General features: G+C 42.1%; 2 protein-coding genes across 3 annotated transcripts; one reads left to right on the forward strand and one right to left on the reverse strand.

Moving 5' to 3' along the window:
- Positions 1-6,649: 6,649 nt before the first annotated feature.
- PDIK1L (PDLIM1 interacting kinase 1 like) lies at positions 6,650-18,442 on the reverse strand. 2 transcript variants are annotated; one of them, XM_029948793.1, is made up of 4 exons: positions 18,343-18,442; positions 15,938-16,239; positions 11,342-11,377; positions 6,650-10,356 (listed from the first exon to the last, which is right to left on the reverse strand). In XM_029948793.1, exons 2-4 carry the CDS (start codon positions 16,220-16,222, stop codon positions 9,616-9,618), a joined length of 1,062 nt encoding a protein of 353 aa, XP_029804653.1. In that variant the 5' UTR covers positions 16,223-16,239; positions 18,343-18,442; the 3' UTR covers positions 6,650-9,615. The 2 variants fall into 2 exon arrangements, with proteins under 2 accessions (XP_029804653.1, XP_029804654.1); XM_029948794.1 differs by lacking the exon at positions 11,342-11,377.
- Positions 17,840-20,871, forward strand: LOC115297742 (translation initiation factor IF-2-like). The gene is made up of 5 exons (XM_029945869.1): positions 17,840-17,963; positions 18,108-18,251; positions 18,387-18,550; positions 18,713-19,469; positions 20,386-20,871. The coding sequence occupies exons 1-5, from the start codon at positions 17,840-17,842 to the stop codon at positions 20,400-20,402; spliced, it is 1,206 nt and encodes a 401-aa protein (XP_029801729.1). The 3' UTR covers positions 20,403-20,871.
- The last annotated feature ends 1,952 nt before the right edge of the window (positions 20,872-22,823 follow it).

Consider the following 22,823-nt stretch of genomic DNA (forward strand, 5'->3'; position numbering starts at 1 on the left):
TTCAGATTTCAGAAAGGGGCTGGCTTGCAAATTATGAATTCTTTTTTTTTGAGAGAGAGAGAGAGAGAGAGAGAATGAGTTCTTGTGTGCAGCAGGGGCAGAGGGAGAAAGAGAGAAACTTAAGCAGCCTCCATGCCCAGTGCAGAGCCCAATGAAGGACTCGATTCCATGACCATGAGATCATGACCTGAGCTGAAATCAAGAGTCGAAGGCTTAACCAACTGAGCCACCCAGGTGCCCTGAAAAGTATGAATTTTTATTTTATTTTAATTTTTAAATTTTTTTATGTCTTTTATTTATTTTTGAGAGAGAGAGACACTGCAAGCAGGGGAAGGTCAGAGACAGAGGGAGACACAGAATCTGAAATAGGCTCCAGGCTCCGAGCTAGCTGTCAGCACAGAGCCCGACGCGGGGCTCGAACCCACGAACTGTGAGATCATGACCTGAGCCGAAGCCAGCCGCTTAACTGACTGAGCCACCCAGGTGCCCCTATTTTAATTTTTTTAAATGATTTATTTATTTTTGATACAGAGACAGAGCATGAGCAGGGGAGGGGTAGAGAGGGAGGGAGACACAGAATCCCAAGAAGGCTCTAGGCTCTGAGCTGTCAGCACAAAGCCCAACGTGGGACTCAAACTCATGAACCGTGAGATTGTGACCTGAGCCAAAGTTGGATGGTTGATTGACGGAGCCACCCAGGCGCCCCCTGCAAATGAATTATTAAATTTTCCCAGGGCCAGAGGGAATATAGGGAAGTTTTATCCCTTCTGGATGCCAGTGTTTGCTTCATATCAACCTTTGTGCTGTGGTTAGAACCTCTTGGGCTCTCCTATTAGTGTCCCCATCTTGGAGAGGCCCTGGGATTTATCTGTCTCCTGTATGTCCTATGCAGACAGGGAAGGAGGATGATATGGTGTCCACAGGTTGGCAGACATTCTGAAGGTTAAAAACAATTTGGGCATTTACTTTCCTCTCCACAGTTCCTGGTTTCACTTCATTCTGGGGCTTGGCACACTCCTAATTTCATGGCAGCTCAGCGGCATAGTAAAAAAGAATTTTAAAAAATCTCCTTTATACAACATTTTAAGTTTTTTCATCAGGAGGGTCACTTAGGTCTCCAATTCACCATATTGTTGGAAAAACATTTAAAACATGGATTTCTTTACTATAGCTCATATTTGCTTTGTGATATTTTTACACATTTTAATGTTATGAGTTTTATATAGTATGACTGTGTATATTATTATTTATCATGATAATATATCATATTATTTTCACAACTAACCCAGAGAGGTAGATATCACTATTTTATTTTATTTTATTTTATTTTATTTTATTTTATTTTATTTTCAGTGTAGTGAAGATATGGTGCTATATTAGTTTCAATCACTGTACAAAACAGTGAATCAATAATTCCATGTTTACTCAGGGGAGAGATAGGTTTTATTATCTCTATTTTACAGATGAAGAAACATAGGCTCTGAATTTTACCCAAGGTCACACCAAATATATGGCTGAACAGGGACTTAAGCCATTGATATTCACCCTCCAAAAGTTCTTGACCTTTGGAAGACATGGACCCCCTTACGAATCCGATGAAAGCTCTAGGTCTTCTTCCCGGAAACATGGACAGTGATACAAATACACTGAAATCGCCTGGGGTTCGAAGGACGCCTGGATGGCTCCGTCTGTTGAGTACCTGACTCTTGATCTCAGCTCAGGTCATGATCTTAGGGTTCGTGGGGTGCAGCCCTGTGTCGGGCTCTGCACTGGCAGCCTGCTTCAGATTCTCTCTCTCTCTCTCTCTGCCCTTCCCCTGCTCAAATGCTCTCTTTCTCAAAATAAATAAATAAAACATTAAAAAAAAGTGCAGGGGGTTCAAGAGCCTATAAAATCCATCTATGAATCCTACATGAAGACCCTGTGCATGGTTTAAAAATTTTTTTTACTTATTTACTTTTTTTGAGAGACAGAGAGCACAAGTGGGGCAGGGGCAGAGAGAGAGGGAGACACAGAATCCAAAGCAGGCTCCAGGCTCTGAGCTTTCAGCACAGAGCCCTATGAGGGTCTCACACAAACCATGAGATCATGACTTGGGTTGAAGTCAGATGCTTAACCGACTGAGCCCCTCAGGCGCCCCATTAGGGCTAATTTTCTTGAATGGCAGTTTTCCTGTTGGCATTTTAAGAGGGCAAGAGCACTTTCTCTACTGAGGCCTAGGGCTCCATTTGTCCCAGTAGAGAGACAAGTGCTCTGCATTTTAAGTCTCCAGGGCAACAAAATGGCTCAAAATGTTGAAAGACAAAGGACTGAACAACCCTACCCCCCTCAGCAAAGGTAGTAACTATCTTCTGAGACAGAAGGGATGGCCCAGGGGCTGATTCTGTGAGAATTAAGCTCCAGTAGTGACCCGAGAGGTAGCAAAATCTCTGACCGGATGGAATGTGGCTAAGGCCCAGTGTTTGAATGGGGCTGGACCGTGGGGATTTGGTCAATAAGCATCTTAGTGGAAAGCACAAGGATCAGAGGGCTTTCTCCAAGTCTTAAGGAGGATTCTGGAGAAGTTCCCTCTAATCTCGGCTGTTTGAGAAGGATGAAGAAATGCGATGCTTCTTATCTCTTGGTGTCTCTGAGGAAATTTATAGTGACACACTGTATGCTTTGTTTTCTCAAGGGAGGGTGGGGATGTGTGTGACCTTCCTTTGTAAATCTCACAACCCTTTTCTTAGTACTTTTCCATGTTGAATTGAATCATTGAATTTTATTTATTTATTTTTTTAATGTTTTATTTATTTTTGATACAGAAAGAGACAGAGCATGAGAGGGGGAGGACCAGAGAGAGAGGGAGACACAGAATCGGAAGCAGACTCCAGGCTCTGAGCTTCAGCACAGAGCCTGATGCAGGACTCAAACCCATGAACGTGAGATCATGACTTGAGCTGAAGTTGGAGGCTTAACCGACAGAGCCACCCAGGTATCCCGAATCATTGAATTTTAGAACTGGAAGGGCTCTTAGAAATTATTCCAAGTTAGTACGGACAGTAATTAATTATTACGGAGGCCAATACCATTCTATTTGATTCTTTTTGTTTTATGTCTCTAAAAGAAATCCTGAAGTCAGGAAATTTCTTCTCTAAGGACAGGGCCTAGGCTGAAAGGTGGGCCCATGTAAACATGTAATTTATCCTCAAAGAATGATTTCTTGGCCACAGCCCATTGTAGCCCAGAGGCACTGACATTCCTTTGGGAAAGACTAGAAAAACCCGTGCTATTGATATGATTAGAGCAGAGGGCTTGAGGGTCCATTAGATTTCATCAGCTTCAGGAAGTCCTGTCTGCTAAACTGGAAAAGGTCCTGTCTGCTAAACTGGAGCAGGACCCGAGCCTCTGCAGACAGAGTAGTGTTCTGACATGTAGGCCAAGACAAGAATAGAGGTCAACCAGTCAACTCCAGCCAGGCCCTGGGCACGTCTGAGACTTCGTTTTCCAATCTCTTCCATGTCCATTGTTTTCCTTTCAATATCCACTCCATTTACCCTGAACCCAAAGTTCTCTTGCAGTGGTTCCTCATGTGACTTGAACTGTGGTTCTTAGTCTTTTGGACCTCTTTAAGAATTTGTTAAGGGGTGCCTGGGTGGCCCAAGTCAGTTAAGCGTTTGACTTTGGATTTTGGCTCAGGGTATGATCTCATGGTTCGTGAGATTGAGCCCTGAGTTGGGCTCTGTGCTAACAGCGCAGAGCCTGCTTGGCATTTCTCTCTCCCTCTCTGTCTGCCCCTCTCTGGCTTGCTCTCTCTCTCTCTCTCTCTCATAAACAAATAAACATAAAAAAAAGAATTTGCTAAAAGTTATGAATTGTCCCAATGGAAAAATGCATATTCACATAAAATTTTGCTTACTATCTAGTGGGTCCACTGACAATCCGGATTCCTTTGTTGTGTTCCTGTTTAAGAAGCCCCACCCTTGAGTAACATACCTGATGATCGTGACTTAATGCATTACCTCTTCTATTTCTCAGAATCACAGCCGCTATTCTGCTATGAGGTAGACAGTCTGAGAGTGAGGGCAGGGACTTGAGTTTGGGTGGGGTGCTGACATGGGTCTGTGCTGTTGGTTGTTAGGAGGTAAGCGAATCTAAAAACCACTATGACATATTCTGCCTGTCCCACAGTCTAAGCAGTACTGTTTCTTTTTTGTTTTTTAATATTTTAAATGTTTATTTTTGAGAGACAGAGACAAAGCATGAGAGGGGGAGGGGCAGAGAGAGAGGGAGACACAGAATCCGAAGCAGGCTCCAGGCTCTGAGCTGTCAGCACAGAGTCTGAGGCGGGGCTTGAACCGCGAGATCATGGCCTGAGCTGAAGTGGGAAGCTTAACCGACTGAGCCACCCAGAGCTCCAAGAGCAGTGCTGTTTCAATTGCACTATTTTAATCTGTTTTCACATTAGAGTCACTAATACTTAAAAAATACTAATGTGCATGTCCTACTCACTGAAATTCTCATTTTATTAATATGAAATGGATCCTAAATATCAGTTTTTTAAAAATTTAAATGTTTTTATTGAAGTATACCTGATGTAAAATAAAATGCATAAATTTAAGTATATAGTTTGGTGAATTCTATGTCTGAAACCCGTAACATACCCATCATCCCAAAGTTTCCCCTGAAATTACAGGCAAACATTTTCCTGAGGAGAGGAGGTAATGCCTTCATCACGTTATCCCAAAGGGGAGACGAATCAAAGCTACAACTGAAAACTGGCTCATTGGGAATCCCATTCATTCATTTAACATATTGTCAAAATCAGAACCCAATTTTTTTTTTCAAATCTTTAATGATTATTTATTTTTGACAGACACAGAGAGAGTATGAGCAGGAGAGGGGCAGAGAGAAAGATAGAATCCAAAGCAGGCTCCAGGCTCTGAGTTATCAGCCCCGACACGGGGCTTGAACCCACAAACCTCGAGATCATGACCTGAGCCAAAGTCAGACGCTTATCCAACTGAACCACCCAAGCGCCCCAATCAGAACCCAATTAACAACAATGGGGACTATTTGAGAACCTAATGTCCCAGGTTCTATGCCAGCCACTTTGTGTATTAGCTCTGACTTGTACAAAAATTCTGAAATGCAAATACATCGTCAGTTTTACAGACAAGGGAACTAAGGCTCAGAGTCAAGTGACTTGCCTAATGCCACATGTTAATTATGTAGGTATTTCCAAACGCTAGTGTTCACTAGGGTATCTGCTACGGCGAACCTGTACTTCAGCCTCTAGGCCCCAGGCCTTCAGTAATACCAAGTTACCTAACTTCTGCTCAGAACGAGTTGAGCTTGAAATACCAGGGCTGAACAGGAAACGAAAGAGTGAAGTCAAAGACATTTTTTTGTAAAACGGATTCCCTTCTAACCAATGAGAAATCATTACAAAAGAGAAAGTACTGCCTTTAAAAGACGCTGGACAGCCCTGTGCCCTCAAGAGGTGTGGCGGTAGGTTTTCTCAAGGAAGGTTGTTATCTAACCACAAACCAACTGTCTGTCATTACGCTGCATTTTAGAGGACATCTATGATTGGCTGACTACGAGAGCACCATTTGAATTTAAAGACCAAAACAACCAGGGGTCATTTTCAGCGAGAAAGATAAAGCTTTGTTATTAGAGAAACCTCCAGCTGGAGCCTGAGATTAGGCATTAAAACCCTTACCTTTACCCAGGGACTGGTGTACTACTGTTAATTTCCTCATCAAGAAACCAGCCTCTATTTTAAGTGAAACCCGTGGAGAAGATATGTAAAAACCACGTGAAGGCTCTTTGTAAACTGCAAGGGATTACAAAAAAGCTAGTAAATACAGATATTTATAGCTTAAGATTTAATTTCAAAAATCTCTAAATGGAAAGCAAAATTTGCCTGTGTACAAAGGCTATGCCAGAAGGTGACAGATTCAGAAGCAGCCACAATTCCAGGTGATTTTCCTACTTGTCGCTGGATCGCATGTAGCATTAACGTTTTCTGCCTCCAATTTTTCCCTCTGCTGGTCTACTGGACCACTAGGTACACTGCATCCTCAGCACTCTGTTTATTCTGGAGAGAGAGACACAATAAAACCTATAAAAGAAAAAAGCAGGCCAGCTGACTTTAAAGAAAGGAAACATGGTTTCAAGTTATAGACTGAAAAATTACTTCCTCTTGGTACATTTACTGTATTTCATTCTGAGTGTGGGATGCATCTTCAGCTTAAAGAGATAGAAGGATTAATGAAAAAAAAATCATTTATTTCAGGCAGTATTTCTTCTGACAAATACAGCAAGATAGTAAGCATTAAAATTTGAGAACTTGAAATGCTGAAAGCAATTCCTATAATCCAATCATCTTTTCCTCAGTAATAGCTTCTATTACAGAAAGCTTCACTTAATAGATAAGACTGAAAATGACATTGTTTCAAATTTTGTACCTCTATTTTATGTTCAGGAAGTAAAGCAATACAGAACTATACAGAGCCATCAAATCAGCAATATAGATTTTTCAGGGTTTTTTTGTTGAAACTCACTTTATTTAAAAAAAAAGTCATGAACAATAAATTACAATCATTTCCCCTTTTATAAATTCTTCATAAAATATATTTGACAATTTTAAAAGAAAATTTCAAAAGTTGCTTTCAGTTTTGAAGTGCTGATGACTTTTTTTTTTGACCATTTTGTCATGCTGGTGAATTATTTTGTAGCTGCTACAATAGTTTGATTGATAAACATTTTACAGTTAAAAACAACACAACAACAAAGAGGAAAAAACAGACCAGCAGAAAGAACTATTCAGTGTGCTATTTATCTGACACTTAACACTTACTTCATCATAATGACAAAGTATCCCTTAGCACCAAAAATCTACAGGAACCCCATCTTTCTAAGTGACAACTAGTGCAAAAGAACATTCTAGGAACTAACTGTACAACCCTATATTTTAACTGGCCACAGCTGCCGATGAGCTTATTTGAAATATTTGGTCTTTTTTCAATTAAGACAAATTTCATAAAACACTATAAACCATGGCAAGAGACTCTGAGGAATAATTGTTTATTGAGTACCTATTATGGGCAAGGCACTGTGCACAAATTCTTGCTTTTGCTTTCCTCTAGCAAATATCCAGGGATTCCCAAGTATCGCTAACCTTTTATTTCTTACTCCTGGCTGGAAAAGGCTGTGGCTATATGCCATTTTTAAACTGTCATTTTATCAACCGACCTTTAGTGCTGAGCTCACAGTAGGTACTTAATAAATACCTTCTGACCAAAAGAACAAATAAAGACGAAGAAGTTACTATCATTTTTCTTGGTATCATAGGCTATTTTAGAATACAAGGACTTGAGAAAATTCCAGAAGAAACCTCCTGATCACCTCATACCTTTGCCACCCATGAAAGAAAGAATTCCACTTCACAGGTGAAATCTTTCAAAATAAATAATTGTTAGCTATTTTAAATGAAGCAAGACCAAAAACTAGGTACTTGGGAACCTTGACTCCCAGCACCTTGGTATCTGAGGACTAACTGGAGACCGGGCTGCAATCAGCTGAATCATTGTGAATGTCTGCTGAAGTGCCACTTTACTGATGCGACACTAGCCTGCTTTTCATTTGCAGTAACTCAGTCCCCTTGGCCAGATCTGTCACAGTAATTAGTGATCCAGAGGGTCAATGATCATGAGGTTGCAGTGTATTTCCACCTCTACTTTCCAAAAAGTTTCTCGTATTTATTGGCTTGAAAATGATGTTAAAAGTATGATTTTTTTATTTAAAAAAATTTATTAACAAAAAATAAAAGGCTTTATTTCAATAAAGACTTTCGGTCCAAATTTTAAGCTTCCAGATCAAGTAACACATAGTTCAGAAATTTTACATACTCTAATTTTTTGTGCTTCTTCACCTTCTCTAGTCCCCAAATACATTATAAATAAGGAAACAATTATGATAGCAAAATTCTAAAAATTGTGGAAGTTCAGAAAAGCTGAGGAGACACATTGAGTGCCAATTATGCTTCAATTAAAGAAAAAAAAAAACCTCAGAAAAACAAAAGCTGAGGAGACTATGCAAACTATTAACGATTTCAGTATTCTAATGCCTTTTTTCTTTTTACTTTGACCAAAGATTCTAGTGCTTTATAAAGACTAACCTAGAGACAATGGTCTTAAAGTCCTCTAACCTTAAAGGCTAATATTCTGTTTTAGGAAGACTTTCCTTAGATTTTTATTATCTGCATGTATAGGAAAACAAACTGGAGACAACCATACAGGGTTAAAAATCAAACTAACTTCAAGAAGAGTAACAGTCTATTGGTTTTTTACATAGACCATACCAAGTGATTGTATAAAATCAGTAACATTTCTACTCGAAAGATATAATTGATGCCACAATATTTTATCCATTTGTCACACTGTATAGGTATCCTCTCCCATTTTAGAAAAAGGTGATCAACATTTAACACAACCATATCACTATCATTACGGTGTTAAATTAGACCAGAGAAAATAGCATTAGTGCCAAAATGAAAGGAATTCCAGTGATTAAACAAGAGGCCATATCAGGGCAGGTGATGTGAGGGTAGATTTCTTTTGATTTCTTCAACTTTATGCTGAAGCTTAGACAAAGTCTTGAAATCAAAAATTAATATATCAAGTAGGACAGTTCATATATAGCAAAGTTTTCAGAAACAGAGGAATCCTGTGTTCAGATTTATATCAGATTGCAGATGCTCAAGTGCAGACATGTTCCAGTGCAGTGGTTTAATTGGTTAGTTGAATGCTTGGTTACTTAAAGAAGGTGACTGAACCAAGGTACTTGCCAACCTGCTCCCACATGATTGCATGGTCAGTCCAACTCGTGCAGCTATAGGGCACTGGAGAGCTCAAACATACTTCAGCAGCTTTGGATCACTTAATTTTACATTTAATCAGGTAATTTTAGACCCTCCAAAATGATGCCTTAAAAATAAAAGCTGTATAATATTACAAAAATAAAAAATGTAGTATGATTCCATTAGAGGGAGGGACAGGGTAGGAAGAGGAGGGAAGGTTCTTTTATTTTTCATCACTGATTTCACCAGCAAATCCCAAAAATCCAAACCTACATCAAATAATTTAAACAGAAGTGGCATTTTCTTCATATGGAATGCAAATGCACACATTCACAAACTTACATATACATAAATATATACATATATGTTTCCTTTACAAAGCTTCAAAGGTTGCATTGCCAGCATGCAAACCTCTTCTTCCATGGAAATTCCTAATACTGACAAGGAATGTCTAAAATACTTAAGAGACTTATTTCCATAAAACCGGACTTTCTTCTCTTCTTGGCTCTTAGAGAATTTTCCTGCCAAACTTCCAATGATCATTTTAAAAAATGTACACCCACATTGGTAATACACATTTAAAACATACTAACAGAATGGCCAGCTTGGACTTAAGAAAAACGAGGAAAAAAAACACCCCACAATAAAATCTAAACCCTTAGAAGGTGGAGTTTAGCTTTTTATATCCTTTTTCAGCCACATTACGTTGTTGCATCACTGTGAAAACACAAGCAGCATACCATCCAAGATATTTGCAAACAATACGTGTGTCACGTTTCCCAGCTGCTATCTTTAAATGCAATTTGTACTAATCTGAGTTCTAGTTCAAAAGCATCTGGACGATCCTGAGGGTTTGCAGCCAGCATTTCCTTAATCAGTTGTTTCATTCGCCCATTCATAGACTTTTTCTTCACAGGAATGAGAAGTTCCATTTTGGGATTTTCCAGAAGCGCCTCTCCAACCGGCACAATCTCAGTTCCTTGTTTTACATAACTCCCTAAGAGTTCCTTCTTCGTCTCTGTGTCTATGAATGTGATTCTTTCCAGCATTGCCCAGATGATAATCCCCAGAGCGAAGATATCAGCTTTTGCTGTGTAATGACCCTCCCACACTTCAGGTGCCATGTAGAAATCTGTTCCGCAAGCTGTGGAAAGGAAACACTTGTTTACACTGACAGGTTCTTCTGGGTTCTGCCCAGAGGCTGAACAAACTTTACTGAGACCAAAATCGGCCACTTTCAGTGTGGGTTCCAAGTCACTGGTATCCAACCTGCTTTGAGAAATCAGGATGTTATCAGGCTTAAGATCGCGATGGATGATCTGGTTTTTATGCAAGAAAGCCAGAGCACTGCTCAGCTGAAGCATAAAGCTGGTGTTAGTTTTACGATTGGGTTTCCTGGACAACAGATACTCATTCATATCTCCGCCGTCACAAAAATCCATCACAAACCACAAGTAATAGGCGCTTCTGGGATCAAAGGCAATTTCTCCTTTTAATGAAGTCTCTACAAGCTATAAGAGGGAAAAAAAACCAGATTATAATCATCTGCACAGTTTATAAAATTCAGCTATAGGGGCACCTGGGTGGCTCAGTCAGTTAAGTGTTCCACTTCAGCTCAGGTTATGATCTCACAGTTTGTGGGTTCGGGCCCTGTGTTGGGCTATGTGCTGACAGCTCAGCTGACAGCTTCAGATTCTGTGTCCCCCACTCTCCCTGTCCCTCCCTGCTCACCCCGTCTCTCTCAAAAATAAATAAAAAATGTTTAAAAATTAAAATTCAGCTATAGAAAATAAGTAACTGGTTAAGTAAGACTCCCAATTTTAAGTGGAAATTCCAAGAATGTTTTATTTGGTCAGTGCTTTTATATGTGCATTTTATTTTAAACTTTAGTACTTCAAACTGTCATTTTGCCCCTTATGAATACACACCAAATCTCTAAGTCAAGAGGCAAAAACTTATTTAAAAATAAAATAGCTTTAGGGGTGCTTAGCTGGCTTAGTCTGTAGACTCCTGATCTGGGACTCCTGATCTGGGGGTCATGAGTTCAAGCCCCATATTGGGCACAGAATTTAAATCAATCAAGCAATCAATCAATAGCTTTATTTTCTGCGTGTGTTAATGGAGCTGAACTCTACCCACCTAGCTAATAGCTTCATGAAAAAGTCAAAGTTTCAGCAGCTAGGTCTGGGTAATTGCCAGCTGGATATGAACATCCATTAGGAATTTCTACTCAATTAAATGGCCTGAAATAGGTTTCTTGTTCATGGACATATACTATCAACATAATCTGTGAAATTAAGAGAAAAATGATCAAGGAACACTATTTGTTACAGAAATAAACCTTCCTATAGTTACTGTTAAAAATAAAGACTGACATTATTCCTTCATAAACTTCATAAACAGGCAGAATACAAATACACTGGCAATCTCTATCACTGGATGGCTTCTAAAACCAATTTATAGAAAAACATTTATATTTTGAATAAAAATTCAAACCTGAGTTTGTAGATTTCTTTTATACAAGTTGAAAACCTAAAATAAATTACAATTTCATTTGTTATCATTATCTAACTATAACTCTATTACCTGAAATTCAAGAGTATTAATTACTTTACTGAATATGAATTACCATTCTAAAATATAGACACAATGCTTTGAAAACATTTGTCCCATGGTGTCCTTTTCAGACCCACTGAATAGAAGCTCAGTAGGGAAGATGAAGAGTTGTTAAGGAGTGAATGAACTGCTAATTTTATATTTAAGTCCACTAGTACTTCCTCTTGTCATTTAAAACATTTTTTCTTTTTTTTACATTTATTTATTTTTGAGAGACAGAGAGAGACAGAACATGAACAGGGTAGGGGCAGAGGGAGAAAGAGACACAGAATCTGAAGCAGACTCCAGGCTCTGAGCTTTCAGCACAGAGCCTGATGCGGGGCCCAAACCCACGAACCATGAGATCATGACCTGAGCTGAAGTCTGAGCCACCCAGACGCCCCTCCTCTTGTCATTTTGGAGAGCAGAAGCAAAGAACACCTTTTCATGCCATCTCCCCCAATGGCAAACAGCTGTAATTGCAATGGTCTGCAGATGTCTTTGGCACACATTTTCTTTGTTGCATGTGTTTGCCAGTGAGCCAGAATAGTCTAGAAAGGTACAGATCACACAATTATTTACCAGGTGCAATGTTACTAAATATGCTGAGATTAAAGACCAGTGCCACCACTCCTTCATTTCCTGTCTTCTGTCTTTACTCTCAAAAGCAAACTTCCTAAATAGCTTTGAGCAATTCAGAGTCTTAGCATTCAAAGAATGGTTTAGAGTAAAGCCAGATAAGTAAATATTTTAGGCTTGACAAGCCACATAAGGTCTCTGTTTAGTAGTCTTTATCATTTTCTTTATTTTGAACAAATCATAAAAAATGTAAAAACTGGGGCGCCTGGGCGGCTCAGTTTGGTTGAGCATCTGACTTCGGCTCAGGTCATGATCTCGCAGTCTATGAGTTGGAGCCCTGCGTCTGGCTCTTGTGCTGACAGCTCAGAGCCTGGAGCCTGCTTGGATTCTGTGTCTCCCTCTATCTCTGCCCCTCCCCCACTTGCTCTCTGTTTCTCTCTCTCTTAAAAGTAAACAAACATTAAAAAGATTTTTTTAAAAATGTAAAAACCCAGGGGCAGCTGGGTGGCTCAGTAAGTTAAGCTCTGACTTTGGCTCAGGTCATGATCTCACAGTTTGTGAGTTCAAGCCCTGCATCGAGCTCTCTCCTGCCATTGAGGAGCTTCTTTGTCCCCTTCTCACTCTGCCCCTCCCCAGCACACTCTTTCTTTGAAAAATAAATAAATGTTAAAAAAAAAAAAACCTAAAAACTAGGTGTGCCTGGTGGCTCTTCCCAGTAAGTGCCCGACTTGATTTTAGCTCAGATCATGACCTCATGGTTTGTGGGACTGAGACCCATGTGAGGCTCTTTGCTAGCAGAGAGGAGCCTGCTTCAGATTCTGTGTCCCTATCGCTGCCCCTCCCCTGCTCACATTCTTTCTCTCAAAATGAATAAACAAACAAATAAACAAAAGTAAAAATTATTTTTAGCATCTGGGCCATATAAAAACTAGCTGAGGGCTATAGTTTGAGTGTCACTGGTTGAGAGCTATAGAAGTAGAGCCCAATCTGCTTCTTTCTACATGTAAAGGATGTCATCAGCCATAGGTTCTCTTGCCTGAGGTCCTTCAGGAGCTTCCCTGTTCCCTTAGGATACAATCTAAGCTCTTTAACATGGGCTATCAGATCCTCTAACCTTGACCTTTCTAGTCTCATCTAAAACAACTCTCCCAGTATACTATAGCCTTACTATCTTCTTTCACTTCTTAGAATGCCTTGTACTTTTTGCTTTAAGACATTTGTGTGTACAGTTCTTTCTGCCTGGAAAGTCTTCTCACTCACTCACCTGGCTAACTCCTCTTCACCTTTCAAGTTTCCACTGTTCAGTTGAACCAGTTCCTGTGTGTATGTATGTATATTTATATGGGAGAGAGTGTGGGGGAGGGGCAGAGAGAGAAGGCACGGGAGAGAATCCCAAGCAGACTCCACACTGTCAGTGCAAAGCCTGACCTGGGACTCAAAGCCACAAACCATGAGATATGACCTGAGCTGAAGTCAGTCTTAACCAACTGAGCCACCCAGGTGCCCCTCAGTTGAAACAGTTCATAATTCCTGAACCCCAGGATTATGTTGGGTTCTCTATCTTACGCTCCTATATCATCCTGTACCTCTCATTCATGGCACTTATTATAAATTATACAGACTGGCCACTAAGTTCCTATGTTGAGACTATATCCTCTGTGAATTATTTGTTTTACATTTTCTTCTAGATGAGGTTTTTAGCTATTAGGAACTTGCTTAATCATTCAAACCAAGAAAAATACCTAGAAAAACAGAGAAAAATAAAAATTCATGTAGAGAATGGAGAAAGCCATGGACAGGGACTCTGTGGTCACATTATAGATTTAATTGTTTTTACTAGATGTAAATTTAGTGAAGATATTTGCTAAATGTGTTGATTAATGTCTGGTTAACTATAGAAAAGACTATTTTAACAATGCTACCTACTACTGAGTACTTCCTATGTGCCACATATTATACCTGTACCATCTCTAATTTTGACAACTCCCACAGAAGGTAAAAATTATTATTCCTATTTTACGTTTAAAGATACAGATGCTAGGAAGACATGGGTTATTTGGTCAAGGTCATACAGCTAGCAAAAGTGCTACAAGTAAAACACAGGGCTATCAGGCTTTCAAGGATGCAAGAGAGTGCTAGATACAATTGTGCTTTAGATTTAAAAAAATCACTGAATCGAGTCTGGAAGTACTTTACCTCTTAAAGCCTTGAAAGACCACCTAATGCCTAGTTACTATAAAGGTTGCTTGATCTGGAGCAAGGATTCTATCAGCAATAAGTCATTTATTTAAATGTCTTTGTATCTATAGTCCAAGAGAGATGATTATACATCTTGGACTCCAAAATTCAACGGCAAAGTTCAGCAAGGTCCTAACCACTTTTAAGAAGGAATGTAGTAAAAATGTTTCTAATATTTTCCTATCAGTGCAACTTACATAATAAGTACTTTTAGAGATGTAAACAATAAATCAAATAGAGGCTAAATAGTTGTGCTTTTTAGTCACTGTCTTAAGAGGTTTCATGGCAGAACAAGCTAAACTGAAATATAAATTAGGTTCTTTTTTAAAAAAATTTTTTAATGTTTTATTTATCTTTGATACAGAGAAGACAGAGCATGAGAGGGGGAGGGGCAGAGAGAGAAGGAGACACAGAACCGGAAGCAGGCTCCAGGCTCTGAGCTAGCTGTCAGCACAGAGCCTGACGCGGGGCTCGAACCCAGGAATACCTGAGCCAAAGTCGGAGGCTTAACCGATTGAGCCACCTAGGCGCCCCTAAATTAGGTTCTTGAGATTAATATTTGTTCATCATATGCTGAAACCTACAAGTTTCTAATTACACAGATTAATGTGTTTGTTTTCCTTGTTGTTCCTATTCTAAAAGCTTTTGTTGTTTTAAAATCATTATTTCTGTATCCTGATGGCAAATTCTGAATTTCGACATGTTCATGGAAAGTTGTTTCCTTTTCCAAGAATGACTGGACTTAAGAAATTTTCCTCTGGCCTTTAACTTCCTATGTTTTAAATATCTTTTCTCTGCAGCAAGTATAGGCCACTAGAGATTTTGATCTAAGTCAGAAGCCAACCTTAAAAAAAAAAACAAACCCAGCAAATCTTTTGTTTTCCTATGTTAGTGCTTTCCCCAGGTCTACAAAAAAAGTAACGTAGAGGCAAGAGTAATTTGGAGGTTAAAAGAATACAAGTTTTAGCAGTCAGATAGTCTCGTACACTCAGCTTCCAATTCTGTCCCTTGCTAGATAGGCCTCAGTTTCTTCATTTGTAATGATGATGATTAATAGTCCCACCTTCACAGGTGGGGACTGTGCGGTTCAGAGCAACTGCCTTTAAAGCACTAGCACAGAGCATGGAATTGAGTAAGAACCTAAATGTTAGCTATTAGCACTATTAATAACATTCAAGTGCTACACCACATACCTCATGAAAATGAACTGGAGTTGCATGGCTAAGAAACCACGTAACCCTCTAAAACAGCAGAGGATTATGTTCCAACTAGTGATTTGTAAAGAAATGCCCCATTACTCATATGGATGCTGCTATTAATTGTGGAGTTTTTCCTTTTCTTCTGCCTTCAGTTCTCCAAAAAACTGATTTCAAATAAGTGAATTTATTACACTCTGATCTCAATCACTTCTCTAGCTCCTACGTTGCCCCATTCCCATGCAGACTGGCAAGTATCATGGCATAACAGGTGGTTTATGTTATTTTTAGGTATTTGCATCATAGGTTAAAATAAAACCTTGTTTTAAAGCAAACATCTACTCAGTTCTTGGCAGACCCTCATCTACTCCTAACTATATAAACACCTGCATTAAAAGCAGAAGTTCATCTGACGCTTTATTCCTGTTTTTGCTGACCAACGCTATGCTCAAGTCACTTCTATTTCCCACTCAACCACACATACCTGTAAATAAAGGGAAGAATTAGAGCCGTGGGACATTTTTTGCACCATCCCATCTTTCTGTAAGATGCATTCCTCCAAGTGAATCACATTTGGATGTTGGCTCTTGATACTGCTTAGGGCCCAGAACTCACGCAGGGCTAGTTCAACATTCTCAGGTGCATGGCATCGAATCTTCTTCACTGCCACCCGTGCAGAGGTCTTTCTGATGACTGCTTCATACACAACACCGTAACTGCCTCGGCCTACCTCCCGTATTAGATCGTACTTTGGCTGGCTACTCACCATCTTCAAGGTCAAAGTTTCTGGAAAAATCAACAAAGTTTGCTCTGTTGAAATTAAGTATACTTACTGGCTTGTATACTTTCTTATGTATGATTTAGTTATCTGTCTCACTGTTTACAGTGCTTGAAAGATAATTGCTATAACTTGGGCAAATTTAAATATTTTAATAATAATAATAATAATAATAAAGCAGTTAACAGGTAGTACTTACCATGTACCAGGAACTGTTCCAAGCACTTTATAATATTAAATTAATTTAATCCTCACAATATTTTGAATTATATACTATTGTCATTTTATAGATGAGAAAACTAAAGCACGGACAGTTTAAGCAACATGCCTAAGGTCAAACAGCTACTAACTGGGACTCGAAACCAGGTCATCTGGCTCTGATACTCATAACTATAACCACTACACTATACTGCCTGGTACACAAACTGCTTCAAAATATTACTATGAAAAATAAATGAAAAAGTGTATCGTTTTTATTTACTGATCAAGAAAAAACAAACAGAACTCCAGCTTCTCCTTAAAGCTGCCACACACAGAAAAAGTTCCTAAAAATGTCAAAACAAAACCCAAAAGTCCTCACAGAAATACAAACACCTGGCTTGGGCTTAAGGCCTGAACGTGAACCACATTACATACAGAACTGAAAATGTGTAGCTGTTTTCTTTTTTTACGTAAAGAGTCAAATTGTATATGTCCTTATTTAAAGTTTATACTATTTCCTCATTTCTTACAAAAATGGTCTTTTTAAAATAAAGCAAGCAGGGCGCCTGGGTGGCTCAGTAGGTTGAGCAGCAGATTCTTGATTTGGGCTCAGGTCACAATCACAGAATCTTGGGACTGAGCCCCGCATCTGACTCTGCACTGAGCACTAAGCCTACCTGAGGTATCCTCTTCCTCTCTCTGCCCCTTTTCCACTCATGCTCTTTCTCAAAATAAATACACTTTAAAAAATACATAAAGCAAGCTACTTAGAATATGGTTACCTTTCTGTTGTTGAGTTTAACAACAGCTATTTAGATCTAGGCATTTCTGCCACCCAAACCTTGTCCTCCCTATGAAGGGGCTCTCTGACTGCGATCTTTCCAATTCAACTTGAAAAAACATTTAAAAGCAGAGGCAAAGGCCCTACGCAGAAATGCGCATGAGTTGTATCCAGAAAGTCGACAGCACGTCACCTCATTCTCCAAAGAATGTTAAGATTCTAACGGGCTTCGGGAACAAATCTCATTTGTAGATTGCCACGACAGGCAAGAGATCGGACAATCTATAGTGTCCCATTTGGGGGAACCAGAAACTCTGGACTCTTGAGCCTGAGAAACTGGGTACAGCTACTCCAAGTCCATAGGAAGATTTCATAAAGAAAACGAAAGCTTCTGAGATTATTTCTTCGTCCCACTTCCTCTAACTGGAAGCCCCCCCCCCAAATCCAAATTCCTATTGCATTTCCTAGTGCCCGATTTCCTGCCACGGAATCCGTGCCCCGGGTCCACAGTAGCCGTTCTTCCTGCTCTCCGTGGATCCCCCATTACTATCTGTGTCAAAGTGTGCTGCAGGCTGGCCCACACCCCCACACGAAAGGGCACCCCAAGAAGGGGCAGGAGAGCGTTTATGAACCCCCTGGATGCGAACCTGGGAGGCCGGCCGGCACCCCGGGGCCCGCACGCCGGCGCCGCTCAAAGCAGCGCCCGGCCGCACACCTGCCGGGCCCGGGAAGGGCCAGCCCTGGGCAGAGGTGTTGCCCGACGCGGCGGCTCAGCGCCCCGCTCATTGGCCGAATATCAGGCCCTCCCCCTCCCCGGCGGCGTCCAGACCAAAGCCGGAGGGGATCCTCCCGAGGCCCTTCACCCCGAGGAGCCAGTCCTGCAGCTGCCCTAAGTCCTGGGGCTGGCGGCTGAGGCCCGGAGCCTGGGCAGGAGGCCAGGGGCAGAAGAGGAGGCCGCAGCTGGCGCCGGTGGCCAGAAGGGTGCGGGCCGGAGGCCTGAGGAGCGCGGGGCCTTCCCTAGCAGGACTCCGGTGACAGGTCTGTGACAGCCCTCCCGGGGAGGGAGGCACATGCAGGGCCCTCGGCTCTGCAGCAGGGCCTCTGTGCCAGGCCGAAGGGCCAGGTTTACCTCAGGATAGCCGCCGCCGCTTCTCCCTCTCACGGGCTCTGCAGGCCGCCATTATCGGGCAGCTCGCGCCTCAGCCGCGGCGGCCTCCAGTCAGAGACCGGCGCGCGCCCCCGTGGTGCGCGCGGACACACCCCCTTACGCCGTGCGGCCCCGCCCCCCTCCGGCTTTCCGTAGCGCCAGCCGGGACGCAGAGCGCCATCCTGATTGGGCGCGCGTCCCGCGCCCCTCCGGCCTCCTCCCTCTCCCGTAGCTTTCAGGAGCCGGGAGTCGCCGAAGGTGTGCGCGCTCCGGAACGCACCACTGGTGCCCCTCCCCGCAGGGGTGGCCGGGTCCGGGAACGCGGAGGCCGCTGCACGCCGGGACTCGGTAGCCGTCCAGCCGCAGCGGGCGCGCACGGCCCGCGGCCCCGGGGGTGGTCTGCGGCAGCAGGTCCGGGCCCGGGGGTGCGCGCGCCCGGCGCGGCTTCCCCGCTCCCTCCCCGCCCCCCTTCCCACCTACCGAGCTGCGGGCAGGTGTGCGGGGGTCGCTGGGGCGGAACGCCCGGTGCATCTTCTTCGGCTCGGGCCTGGGGTGCCTGCGGGACCCGGAGCTCTGCGGTGGGCCCGCGGGGGAGGCGCGGCCCGAGCTGGGAGGCCTGGCGTCCGTCCCGCCGGGAGGGAGGCTGCACCTTTTGTCAGAGTCACTGAGCCATGTTTGCGGATGGTGCAGTTGCCCAGGCGGCGGCGGCGCGGGACTGGGTGCGATCATCTGGGAGGACGCCGTCCCCTGCCCCGCCGGCGCGGTGGTATCTCCCTTAAAGAACCCGGCGCCTCATTGTTCCCGGGCCGCGGCCGCCGGGAGTCGGGGGCGCCCTGCCCGGCGCGGAAAGAAGGGGAGGTGGCACCGGCACCTGGCGCCCTGCCCGGCCGCTGTCCCCGCGTGGAGTCGGGATCCAGCCCGCGAGCGGCCACGGGCGGCGGTCCGAGGCAGCCCGGGGCCGGGATGGACTGCGAAGACGGTTGTACTCTCGAGGCCAGACTGCCAGCGATCCGTCAGGTCCCGGCACTCAGTCGCCCGACAGCCAGCCCGGGATTGTCAGCGACTCAGAGGCTCGGACTATCCCATTATTCAGTTAGTTACGCAGATCAGTAAGCATCTGCCAGAAACGTCCGTTCCTTCTTCGCCAATTTATTCTGCATCTATTATTTGTCAGTAAGGTGGCTGTTCTTCCTCCCAGCTGTGCGTTAGCACGATGGGCAAAGCATCCCTGTCACCGTTCTCAAGGATCAACCACTTACCTATTTATTTTCTGTCCTCTATTTATGGACCTTCTGAGAGTCTGGGACTGGGTTAGGTCTTTAAATGAGCTTTTCTAATCCTGACCAAACCCCCCAAGGGCAGGCTTTATTACTAATCCTGTTTTTACAGGTGAGGAAACAGACCTCCGCCTTATTTGACCAAATGGTGTGTTTTGGTGGGGGCTGTGTGCCTGCTTTGAATGGCCACCCTAATGATGTAACCCCCCACCCCCAACCCCTGCCAAAAACCCAAAAATGCCCGGCTCTATAAATTGTCCAGACTTTTAAGTGCCATCTACTATTCTTCAGTGGTCGACTGGGAATACGCCAGCCAAGGCTTACTTTCTACCCTTGAAAGTAGAGGGAAACTGTAGAAGCCCTTATTGCCTTTGTGGGGAATTGATCAGAATCCGGAGAGGGGTATCTCTTTTGGTCAGAAGAGCCTTTTCCTTCTGGTTGTGTCAGTAAATATAGGAATCCCTCCTCTGAAGCTGACTGCAGAACTGAGACTTGAAATCCATCCCCCTAACCCCCAAAGATAGGTGGGGAGGTGAATCTAAAGTCTGTGAGGGGACTAAACATGTTATGGAGGCTGAAGCTTAAATAATTTGGGGTGTTCTCTTTAGGGAAAAGATTACAAAATGGCTCCTTGAACACATTGCTGAGGCCTTGGAAAGTGTCTCTATGGAACTCAAGCTGAAACTCCATTAGCTTCAGGGTAGATCGGCCCTGGCTTATTGTTACTACTTTATGTGTTTGCCCATAGGACTTCTACCAGACTGAGAGTTCCTGGGGACAGGAACCTTATCTATGAAGACTTGTCTACCTGATATGGTACTAAAACACACCTGAGGAAGTACTGTCCTGCATTGCTTGTGAGGAGGCAAAACGACATAACTCATTAAGAAAATTTGGCAACACACAGCCACTCCACATATATAGTTACTATTTCACGGAGCAATCCTAAATCAAATCCTAAGCTTGTTGGACTCAATCCTAGTGATATATTGGCAAAAATACAAAAAGCTCTGTGCACAGGGCTGTTATTCATTATTGCATTTTTATAGCAAAACACTGGAAACTGCTCACATGTCAATAAAGAACTGGATGAGTAAATTATAGTACGTGCACAGGATAGAGTGCTATGCAGCTATAGAAAGATATATGAAAGACTTCTTCCATATACTAGTAAACATACTCGGGGTGATACCCATTTATATTGTTCATGAAATAAAGTGTGTAATAGTATTTATATGCTATCTTCTGAGTAAGTAATGGGGTGATATAAATATACATTAATTGCTTATATTTACAAGTTAAACAATTAAAGAATAAACCCCAGTCTTCTAAAACTGGTTTCCTGGGGCACCTGGGTGGCTTAGTTTGTTGAGCATCTGGCTTCGGCTAAGATCATGATCTTGTGGTTCGTGGGTTCGAGACCCACATCGGGCTCTGTGCTGACAGCTAGCTCAGAGCCTGGAGCCTGTTTCAGATTCTGTGTTTCCTTCTCTCTCCGACCCGCCCCTGCTCCCACTGTCTCTCTCTGTCTCTCAAAAATAAATTTTTAAAAAACATTAAAAAAATTTAAAAGTGGTTTCCTTTGTGGGATGGAGGGGGTAGGGATGGAAATGAGACTTCTGTGAACATACCTTATTCTACAGTGACTGATTTTGGAAACCTGTAATGTTTTGCATATTTATAAAAAAAAGTTCAGTAGAAAGAATAAAACACTCCACAAAAATAAAAAATGGGAGCACACGAGCCACTGCATGTCAGATTGGTGGCATGACTAGTGGCATAACTACCTGGAGAAAAAATTTCAAGTGGCTTTGTAAGTATTTTGACTGTACGTCCCTAATGGGCTACAGTCTAAGGACAACTAGAAGTGCAAACAAATATTAAATTGCACTTACTAGTCTTGTTGTTAGTAGTAATATTGACACTGCTATTTTGAAACTATGATAGATATTTAAGGATAAAGCAAATAAGTATGTTAATGACACTAGGCATCAAGAATTTCAACATATGAGAAAAAGTTAAAAATACTAAACCTAGGATAATTTTAGATCCGAGTTAGATAGCAGAATGAACAAAGTACATATTTTCCTCTTTTAAAAAATGTGTTTTCTAGCTCTCTGCTGAAAAGGTCTAGAAACAATCACTAACCCAGTAGTAACAAATACTGTAATGGACAGATTTGAGCTCTACATACCATTTTCCAGTTTATAAAAAACATTAAAAAGTAAGCAAAGAAAATCCAGGCTCCTTTGATAAATGGCGGGTTCCAGATTTGGATCATCTCATGCCTGGAAGCCAGGAAGCCATCAAAGACTATTGGGGTCATGTAAAGATGACTGAGGAGCCAATATGAAGGGGTCCCACTGGCCAAGATGGAACAATTTGAGCATCAAAAGAACAATAATGACTCCAAGAGGTTATAACAAATAAAAGATATAAAAACCCATTAGTTAAAAATGATACTTAAGGAAAACAGTACATTTGTTACCAATGGAGTTTTATAGGGAATCAACTACTGTGAACATTGAGAAAGGGAAATATTTTTTCTGGTCATTCCTTGATCAATTATATTGTAGGTAGGCAAATAGTAGGTTAAAAGTTATTTTTTTGTAGAAGAATTCTGACTAAAAAATGCAAAAGAAGCGATAGGATTAGAAAATCATGATTTTGCAAACATTAGTGAAATCATGAGTCTAGGTGAGGACAGTGCTGAGTGCCTGAACCCAGTGAACATCACCAAGAGGGGGGCTCAGCACCCTCTAAGAAATATTGTTGCCTTAAAAAGCAAAAAGGAATCTGAGCCTAATCAAGCCAAGATCCAATTACCAGCTTATCAGAAATGCGGGAGATAGACAAATCAGCCTAATCAGCCAAACTCAAAATGCAGGACATTCTACTAGACAAGTGACCTGGTTTTTGCGACAAATTCATGGCATGAAATTACAAAGGAAGGTAGAATGTTAAAGCATAAAAAGACACTTGCCAAATGAAATAACTATTTGGATCCTGATTCAAGCGAACCTCTGTCAAAAGACATATTTGGGGGGCACCTGGGTGGCTTAGTCAGTTGAGCGTCCGGCTTTGGCTCAGGGCATGATCTCATGGTTCGTGGGTTCAAGCCTGGCATCGGGCTCTGTGCGACATCTAGCACAGAGCCTGGAGCTTGCTTTGGATTCTGTGTCTCCC

Source organism: Suricata suricatta, chromosome 8 (genome assembly GCF_006229205.1).
Source record: "Suricata suricatta isolate VVHF042 chromosome 8, meerkat_22Aug2017_6uvM2_HiC, whole genome shotgun sequence".
In the NCBI taxonomy this organism is placed as follows: Eukaryota; Metazoa; Chordata; class Mammalia; order Carnivora; family Herpestidae; genus Suricata; species Suricata suricatta.